This window comes from Oryza glaberrima, chromosome 9 (genome assembly GCF_000147395.1).
Source record: "Oryza glaberrima chromosome 9, OglaRS2, whole genome shotgun sequence".
In the NCBI taxonomy this organism is placed as follows: Eukaryota; Viridiplantae; Streptophyta; class Magnoliopsida; order Poales; family Poaceae; genus Oryza; species Oryza glaberrima.
The window spans coordinates 1,954,907-1,965,385 of record NC_068334.1 but is presented as its reverse complement, the minus strand read 5'-3'; the positions used below and the strand labels follow the sequence as shown (position 1 = coordinate 1,965,385).

Genomic DNA, 10,479 nt, shown 5'->3' with positions numbered 1-10,479 from the left:
TGAATCTGAATGGTCTGAGGTTCTAGAATTAATCCTTCCACCAATAAGAAATACTGATTATTTAGTATTATCATGACTTCGTACTTTAATCATGTTAGATTATATATTACTAGAATGCCAGTGGTAGCCGGTTTGCGCTTCTCTTTCTTTGGGGAACCAGGGATATGAAGCAATCGCAACGCGGTTTTAGCAAAATAACCCTAGTGCGTCCATAGTAGTTATTGAATTGTTTGGATAAAATGGTCAATTCACCTTGAAAATGTTTGGCTTGGCCGCGAAGTGGCTTGAGTCTGAAAAATTTTGGCTCCTGCCCCAAAAAAATTTGGCGCCATATCTTTCTAAAAAAAAATAGTTTCAAAATATTCAAACTTCGAATCAAATTTTATCATACTAAATGATAACAAAGTGCTAAATGACAACTTTAAACAACATTTACAAGTACTAAATGATTTTAAGTGAAAAAGTCATCAATAACAAAGTGGTATAACTCATCAAGATCTATAACTTTTATTTCAGTCATTTCTTCATCCGAGAAAGTGATTTGTAACATTGTTCACAAAATGTACATATCTCTTATATAGTGTGAACAATGTTAGTATCACTTTATCGGATAAAGAAATGACCAAAATAAAATTTATAGATACTGATGAGTTATACAACTTTGTTGTTGATGACTTTTCAGTTGAAATCATGTAGTATTTGAAAATGTTGTTTGAAGTTGTCATAATTTGAAATTCAAATTCAAATTATTGAAATAAAGTCATATAGCAAAATGACCAAAACAAAAATTATAGATATTGATGAGTTATACAACTTTGTTGTTGATGACCTTTCCAGTTGAAATCATTTAGTACTTAAAAATATTGTTTAACGTTGTCATAATTTGAAATTCAAATATTATATAGGTCAATCAAACTCAGATGGAAAAATAACCAAAATAAAATAGGTAGATCTCAATAAGTTATACAACTTTGTTTTTGGCAACTTTTTTACATAAATTCATTTAGTATGATAAAATTCGAACAGAAGTTTTAATATTTTGAATTTAATTGAAAGGAGGGAGGTAGAATGGACTTCTCGGCGATGGAAGAGCAAAAGGGCTGGCCCATAACAGGCCTTCTTTCATCCCATCTCTTTTTAACCTTTCTTTTCTTTTTATTTTATTGTACCACTATGAAGTAACACACAAAAAATCATAATAAATAAACTTATGTGAAAAAGTTGTCAAAACAAAATTGTATAACTTATTGAGATATACTAATTTTATTTTGGTTATTTCTCCATCTGAGTTTAATTGACCTATATAATATTTAAATTTCAAATTATCACAACGTCAAACAATATTTTCAAATACTAAATGATTTCAAATGAAAAGGTCATCAACAACAAAATTGTATAACTCATCAATATCTATAACTTTTATTTTGGTCATTTTGCTATATGACTTTGTTTCAATAATATGAATTTGAATTTCAAATTATAACAACTTCAAACAACATTTTCAAATACTAAATGATTTCAACTGAAAAAGTCATCAACAACAAAGTTGTATAACTCATCAATATCTATGACTTTTATTTTGGTCATTTCTTCACCCGATAAAATGATACTAACATTGTTCACAAATTTTACATATCTCTTATATGGTTTTATAAACTATAAGAGAGATATATAAATTTCGTGAATAATGTTACAATCGTTTTATCGGATGAAAAAATGACCAAAATAAAAGTTATAGATATTGATGAGTTATACAATTTTGTTATTGATAACTTTTTCAGTTGAAATCATTTAGTATTTGAAAATATTGTTTAAAGTTGTCATAATTTGAAATTCAAATTCCAATTATTGAAATAAAGTCATATAGCAAAATGACCAAAACAAAAGTTGTAGATATTGATGAGTTATACAACTTTTTTGTTGATGACTTTTTTAGTTGGAATCATTTAGTATTTGAAAACGTTGTTTGAAGTTGTCATAATTTGAAATTCAAATTCAAATTATTGAAACAAAGTCATGTAGAAAAATGACCAAAATAAAAGTTGTAGATCTTGATAAGTTATACAACTTTGTTTTTGGTAATTTTTTCATTTGAAATCATTTACTATCCAAACAATTATTTGAATTGAGAGGAGGGAGGCAAAATAGACTTCTCGGCGAGGGAGGAACAAAAGGGCTAGGCTGGTGGCCCGAAGAGAGAGGAGGAGGAAGAGAAAGGCTGCGGGCTGATGGAGGGAGGGAGAGAGTAATACTTGGGCCGAAAAAGCCCAAAGACGGAGAGAGGAATTTCAATTTGTTTTTCATTTATTTTAATTGTTAAATAAATTTTGTGGTATTAAAATTAGTTATTGAGCACTGAATATTCACAGAAAATTTCAGATAATTATTTAGACCACGTAGAATATTAGAAAAATATTTCCGACCATGATTTTTAAAGGAAAATTTTAGTTTTCTCATTAATTCATTTGATTAAATTGCTTTAACTTTTAATATATATTTCTAGAAATGCATTATATAAATTTATGACGTTTGCTTTGTACCCTTTATGACAAATTAATATTCGTCACGATGTCCCATTGAAAAACTTTATGACGATTTCTAGTTGGTATTAACGACGAACACTTTTCTTTCGTCACTAAGCCACCCCATCTCATACTAATCGTCATAAATGGAATGTACTAGTGACGAATAGCTCCGACGTCATGAGGAATTCGTCACAAAAGGTCATATTTATTGTAGTATGCAATATCAAAAAAGCGATTCAATTGGTAAAATAGGGTTGATAGTAGATTCTGCTTTCAATTGAACTGGCCTTGTCCCTTATATAGGGGTTGGTCTTGCCTCCTCCACGTCCAACTCGAAATAGAAACCAATGGAAACCTGAAACATAACTTCTCGAGAAAGAAAACCCGAGACCCAACAAAAACTACTCGGAGTCAGACTATGCCGCTGGTCAGACTGGTGCAACACGCCGGTTAGACTAGCCCATAGGCAACGGTCAGACCAGCTCCGTGAAGGAAACCGACGCTTTTTAAATTTTGATAATGTTTTTTCTATTTCGAACCTAGGTCCAAATTTTAGGTGTCAACGAATCCTATTTGATTGATTCGGTCATTCCATACCGTGTCGCTGTCACACAAAATCAGAGCAGGCCAGTGCAGAAGCTGATGGTGTGTCGGGCATAATAGGGCACACATACTTAGCTTACGGTTAAGGCACATGCATTAGATCTACGACTGGTACGGCAGCTGATTAATTTAACTGCGTCATGATGACGGCCAACTCAGACTTAGGCATGGGATGGTTTTCCTTCTCTTTATTTAGTTGCACAGTATAAATTAGTATTTGCGTTTTTTTTAGAGAAAAAGTATTTCACCTTGTAAATGAAATGCTAAAATGTACATTTGAAAAAAAAAAGGAATTGAATAATGTTCGGGCGCGCAGAATTTAACATCAGACCTGATATCCAATGGACACAGTGGTTTGTTGAGCAATCAGCCTTATGTTTTCGCTTATATTTATATTTATGAGTCAAAATTTAAATTTTCAACCTTAAAATTAGAGGTGATTTTGAGGTTTTTTTCATCGATGTTTATTTTTCGGTCTTTTAGATCGCTAAGAACATGTATATAAAAGTTTTATTCACAAATTACTTTTTGTTTGTAAATATGTCGTTTTCGCGAATAAGTGAAACGTTGGCTCCTAATATCTCTCAATGGATAGATCATTAAACAAAGATTAACATAATTAACAACCTGGAAAAATTATCACTAATAGTTCAACGTAAGCTTATTAGCAAATATTACCAAGTTATCCACGTTTCAAGTTACCAACAATATAATATTCAATGCGCGAACATACCACCTCCGTCCAAAATTATAGTAATCTAGAACTGGATGAGACGTATTCTAATTCAACGAATCTGAACAACCTTTTATCCAGATTCATTGGACTAGGATAGGTCCCATCCCATTCAGTTTCACATTACTATATATAATTAGTTGATTATCAATTATTATAAATTTAATATATAATTTCATTTATTTATTTTAAATAAACTTATATATTTTTTTTATAAAACACATCATTTAGGGGCACGCTAACCGAATACATAAAAGTTGCCGTTTCGAGTTGATGAAAAAAAATCATTCAAGCCTCAAACTGGTCGTGGGCATAATAACCAGTTGTCCAGTTCTCGGGCCCTTGCATTTGCAACCAAGACTTTTTACATTTTGACAATTTTTAAAACTTATTTTATAAAAATATCTCTGGAAAAACTTATTTTAAGAATATACTTTTTTTTTTCAGTGTCAGGATCATTAGCCTCGAGCTTCAATGTCTCGGTGTCCATAACACTGGTGTTGACACCTTGTCCTATGGTAGTAGAGATGTAGAGGGGTCTATTTGCAAATACTTTTCTTGAAAAGAATCAACATGTAATTTTTTTCTAACATATAGGTCACTTAGAACCTATTTGTAAGAAAAGGAATTTACATTTTGAGCCATTTTAAAAGTTTATTTTACAAAAAAGATTCTTAGCCTAGTCTCTTCGGTGTCGTAGGCGGATCTAGGACCGGTCCCGATGGTCCCACGATCACCCTAAAAAATTCTAGTCCAATGCATATATATGTATATGAAAAAATCTTTTGAAAATAAATAAAAAATAACCCCTTTATTAATATATTATGATGTACATTTAATCAATTTATACTTATAACCATGCTATATTTACGGTATTAAAAAATATTTATATAAGTTGAACCACCCGTAAAAAATCCTAGGTACTGGTCGCACGAGCAGAACCTCACGCGACCAGGCTCCTACTACTAGTCCATTACTACTAGTCTATTACTATAACAGTACTACTACGTCTCTCTCTCTCTATATATATACATATATCGATATATATATACATATATATATATATACACACACACTTTATATATATACATTTAAACTTTGTATTTTTATGTATCAATACCAAATTTCTACGTATGTATATAAATACATATATATAATTTTTATGTGTACTAATAAATTGACATATAAAAAATATACACGTATATAAATTTTGCATACGCATATACAAAACTTGCATACACGTATACAAATTTTTGCATATGCATATACAAACTTTGCATACACGTATACTAACTTTGCATACGCATATACATACTTTACGTACACGCATACAAACTTTGTATATGTACATATTAACCCGAGTGAAAAAAACACGAATACAAACTTTATATACGTGCGAATACAAAACTTGGTATACATACGAATACAAACTTTGCAAATGTACATCTTTTAAAAAAAGAAAAAAGAAGAAAGAGAAACCAAAAGAAAACCGGAAAAAAACCAAACAAAAAAGAACGGAAAAAAAGGAAAAATCGTTCCACGCGCGCGCCGTCTGCGCCCCCTCTCAGCGCACTACACGTGTCTAGTCGCGCGCGCCGACCGCCCATTATTCCTTTCATACTGCTAAGGGCTCGAGGTAATCAACGCGAGTGTCATTGGTGTCAAGACGTCGGATCTAAGCGCCATTTTACTGAAGCCTAGAAAAAGATCTATATTAATAAGGCTTGGTTTAGTTCCTAACTTTTTCTTCAAACTTCCAATTTTTCTATTACATCAAAACTTTCCTACACACATAAACTTCCAACTTTTCCGTCACATCGTTCTAATTTCAATCAAACTTTAAATTTTAGCGTGAACTAAGGGTGAGTTTGAGGAGAGGGGGATTGAGAAGATTGGGAAGATATGCAAAACGAGGTGAGCTATTAACGCATGATTAATTGAGTATTAACTATTTTAAATTTCAAAAATAGATTAATATGATTTTTTAAAGCAACTTTCCTATAAAATTTTTTTTGCAAAAAATACATCATTCAGTAGTTTGGGAAGTATGCGCGTGGAATAAAAATACATCATTCAGTAGTTTGGGAAGTATGCGCGTGGAATACGATGTCCTTTTATCACCCAATCCCCCAGGAACTCATCACAACTAAAGCAGCCTAAACACATCCTAAGTTTTTTTTAGAGATTTATTTGTACACAAGTTTTTGATTGCACAAAAGCATAAAAAATCCAAATGTTGCAACCCACTTGTAGGTCTTCCCTGCCGATGCACGCTACTGGACTCACATGACACGTCGAAACAAAGCGACGCCCACGCAATGATGATTTTACGTGAGATCACAGTCGCTTACACGTGAACTCCTGTCGCTGGGTCCCGCACGTCAGTCAATCGTAGCCCGCATAAGTGGCAGATGAATACGAGAACCCAACAAGCCGCAGCTGCTGCTGGCACAGTACTATTTCCTCCGTCCTAAAATGTAATTATTTTTTAGGTTGACACGGGTATTAAAAAAGTATGTGAGAATGATTAAAAAAGGTGTGTGATTGGTTGAAAAGAGAAAGTAGGTGAAAAGAATGGTTATGATTGGTTGAAAAGAGAAAGTAGGTGAAAAAGAATTGTTGTGATTAGTTGAGAGAAGATAGATAGAAAAATAGCTTCATTTTAGAATAAAGTACTGTGTTATAAATAGCTATATTTTGGAACGAATGTAGTATTATACTGATGATGGGGGTGCTCTAAATAAAGCCTCCACTACTAGTGGCAATGCGCCTTCCACTGACCCATTCACAGGAGCGGCACCAATCAAAGCATTACAAGCTAGTAAGCCAAAAGGAGAGATTTTTCTAAGCACAGCAAAAGGGATCGATCGATCGATCGAGTGGAAACAGCTCATCAGCACAAAGAATTTGGAACAAACAATCCAATCTGGATCAGAACAGCAAAACTTCGTTAATTAATCTGGAACAAAGTAAGCAGAGCACACAATCTGATTAGAATATAAGTTAATCTGGAACACTATAGAACACACAATCTGATTAAAAATATCGAGTACAATAAGTTAATCTGGGACAATGTAGAGCACACAATCTGGTTAGAATAGAATAGCATAGCATAAGTCAATTTGATGCAGGATTCGCCGCCATTGTGGAGTGAGAGAAATAAAAAAAATCCAAGTGCGAAAGCAGAGTATTCCATCTCAAGCATAAGCTAGCAAGATCAGCAGCAGTCTTCCGGTGAAGTGACATAAATTCTTCGGTAATACCTATACACAAAAGCTGACGTCATCACGCCTAACTCCTCTCACTGATGACTCTCTCTAGAAATCCAAAGTAAAAGAAGAAAAAAAATCAGTTATTGAACACCAGAGAAGAAAAGAAGAAAGCCCACGCTAAAAAAGAGATAAGAATGCAGCAATTAATTAGTAACTGCAATTAGATGAGCATCTGAGGCAAGAAAGAAGATGGCGGCTACGCTCCACTGCTCGATCGGATCCAGAAATCCAACACGGATCTTGGGTTCAGTAGTCGGGCATGAGGTGGGAGATCTTGCCCTCCTCGCCGGGCATGGTGGCCGTGCGGTCGGTGGCGCGTAGCCAGAGGCAGACGGCGGAGAAGCTGAGGACGAGGCTGAGCAGGCCGCTGCCGAGGCCGATGCCGACTATGGCGAGGACGGAGAGGGCGTGCCCCCGCATGGGCGGCAGCGGGTAGCCGTACAGGTCCTTGTTCCCGACGAAGGAGGTGGCATTGAACCTCCCCGTCGTCCCGGAGCGGTTGGCGAGGAGCACCGGGATGGGACCGGAGAGGCGGTTGTAGGAGACGTCGAAGGTGGAGAGGCGGACGAGGAGGCCGAGCTCGTCCGGGATGCTGCCGGTGAGCTGGTTGGCGTGGAGATCTATGACGTTGAGGTATGCGCAGCGGGCGAGGTCCCTTGGGATGGCGCCGGAGAGGCGGTTGGCGGAGAGGTTGAGCACGGCGAGGTTGAGCAGGCCGGAGAGCTCCGGGGGGATGGCGCCGGAGAGCGCGTTGGAGGAGAGGTCGAGCGACTGGAGGTTGGTGCAGTTGGAGAGGTCCGGCGGGATGGTGCCGGCGAGGGAGAGGCCCGGGAGGGAGAGCTTGTAGACGCGGCCGTTGTTGCAGGTGACGCCCTGGAGGTGGGAGATGAAGCCCTCGCAGGGGGCGGAGAAGGAGGCCTTGCTCCAGTTGCGGAGGCCGGACAAAGATTGCTGGAGGCTCGACAGGCACCGCTCGTCGTCCGGATCCGCGCCGGACGGCGCCGGGGATACTGCAAGTAAGAGGAGGATGACGGCGGTGGCGGCGGCGGTGGGGTGGTGTTGGGTTGGCCGGGACATTTGGGGATGGATTGAACTTCGCTTCGGGACTGCAGATTTGGGGGAGCGTGTCACAACCATTAAAAATCAGTCCCTTTTTTGCAGCAAGGGTCCCTCTCACTCTGGCTCGGTTTTTCATATAACGTCGGACACTACACACTAGTACATGTATTTTCCTTTTTCTTTTTAAATGTAAGTTAGAAATCTGCAAAGTAAATCTTTGTAGATATTGTCAGTGATAAATATTTTTTCAGTGATAATTAGCATGATATTCTACTACAAAATCATGAATAATTAAGTATTAAAATAAATTACTATTTACATTCCAAAATATAACAATCTATAGGTGTGTTTAGTTATTGGAAAAAGTACGAATTACCCCCTAAACTATCGCGGTCGACCGAATTACCCTCTGAACCACAAAACCGGACATTCTTCACCCCCAACTATGCAAACTGGACGAATTACCCACTCGACCCAATCCACGGTGATTTTGATTTACATGGCGTACGCGTAGCAGTCCAGTCAGCAGTTCATTAAAAAAAATTTGTTAGGGCCCACTGTTAGGTCTCTCCCCTCCTACCTCTCTCCACCAACAGCGCAACCACCAACGCGCCGAGCGGCCACCGATGACGCCGCTCTGTCTCCCACCATCCACGGATCCACCTCCTCCTCCTCGTCCTCACCCACCACCTCGCCGCCGCAAGCGTAGGCGCCTCGATGTCGAGGAACGGGAGCCCGTTCTTCTTACCTTGTCGGAGCCGGAGTGGTGACATCGTCCCCGTGGCGCCCTTGCCGATCACCTTGGCCGACGCGCACAGTAGCGTGTCTAGGTCGTACGGCCTCCGGCGCGTTGTCGAGGAACACTAGCTTGTTGCCTTCGCCTGTCATCATAGCCACCGGCACCGGTGGAGGCGGCGAGTGCGACTGCTTGACGGCGGCGTCCCTGTCCGTTCTCACCACAGTCACCGTGATGGGCTCCGTCACGTCGTGGGCGGCCGCCGCGGCGGTGGTGCTCTGACCCGCCGTTGCTCGGCACCGGAAGCACGCCAAAAACCTCACGCCGAGCACGACGATGAGCGCGGCCACGGCGCAGAAGCAGATGCATTACGTGCAGCCGACCTCGTCCTTGCAGAGCTGATCTCGCCGCCGCGCTCGCCTGCGCTCGCCTCACCCCCTCCACCGCCGCTCTCGCCTCACCTCGCCTCGCCTCCTCAGCGGCCGGGCTCATCTCGCCGCCCGCCGACCGGTTCCTCCTCGACTCGCGTCGCCATCCTCCACTCCGACGCCCCTAGCTAGCTCTGCCCCAACCGCCATAGTCCTTGGCTCCCCTCCGTCGCCCAGCTGCCTCCGTCGGCGTGCGCGCCATTCTCGTCGAGATATGAAAGATTGAGAACCGCCGTGCGCGCCATTCTCGTCATCGTCCTCCTCATCCCACTGCCGTCGCGTCCTCCCCGCGCTCCGCCTCTCCGCCATGGCCGCCGCCGCCAGCGTCCGAGCGTCGTCTTCGTCATCATCCCCCACTCCTTCGTCGCCATCCTCGTCATCGTCCTCCTCATCCCCCGCCGGCGTTGCCGCCGCTCCGTGTCCCCCGCCGCCGCCGACCGACTGACCAGTGAAACAGAGAGAGGAAGAGTGAGAGAAAGAAGAGAGAGAGGAAGAGTGGGAGAGAACGAGTATGACAGGTGGTTCCACATTTTTTATAAATAGAATGCTGACTGGACTGCCACGCGTATGCCACGTAGACCAAAAGCACCGCGGATTGGGTCGAGGGGAGTAATTCATCCGGTTTGCATAGTTGGGGGTGAAGAATGTCCGATTTTGTTGTTCAGGGGAGTAATTCGGTCGACCACGATAGTTCGGGGGGGTAATTCGTACTTTTTCCTTAGTTATTTGGGTGTAAAGTTTTTAAAGTATACGGACGCACATTTGAAGTATTAAACGTAGTAATAACAAAACAAATTACAGATTCCGCCTATAAACTGCGAGACAAATTTATTAAGCCTAATTAATCCGTTATTAGCAAATGTTTACTGTAGCATCACATTGTCAAATCATGGCGAAATTAGGCTCAAAAGATTCGTCTCGCAATTTACATGCAAACTATACAATTGATTTTTTCCCTCATTTAATGTTCCATGCATGTGTCCAAATATTTGATGTGACGTTTTTGGCCAAATTTTTTAGGATCTAAACAGGGCATATGTCCAAATGTTGTGTCTTATTCGGCTCTATGCTATTTATATTTTGGGACCGAATGTTGAGATTATGGGTACCATATAGTTGCACG

The 10,479-nt window shown here is 40.0% G+C and overlaps 1 protein-coding gene across 1 annotated transcript; it reads right to left on the bottom strand.

Moving 5' to 3' along the window:
* Positions 1-7,027: 7,027 nt before the first annotated feature.
* Positions 7,028-8,307, bottom strand: LOC127783901 (receptor-like protein 44). Its single transcript, XM_052311050.1, has one exon. It carries the CDS (start codon positions 8,268-8,270, stop codon positions 7,380-7,382), a length of 891 nt encoding a protein of 296 aa, XP_052167010.1. The 5' UTR covers positions 8,271-8,307; the 3' UTR covers positions 7,028-7,379.
* Positions 8,308-10,479: the final 2,172 nt, after the last annotated feature.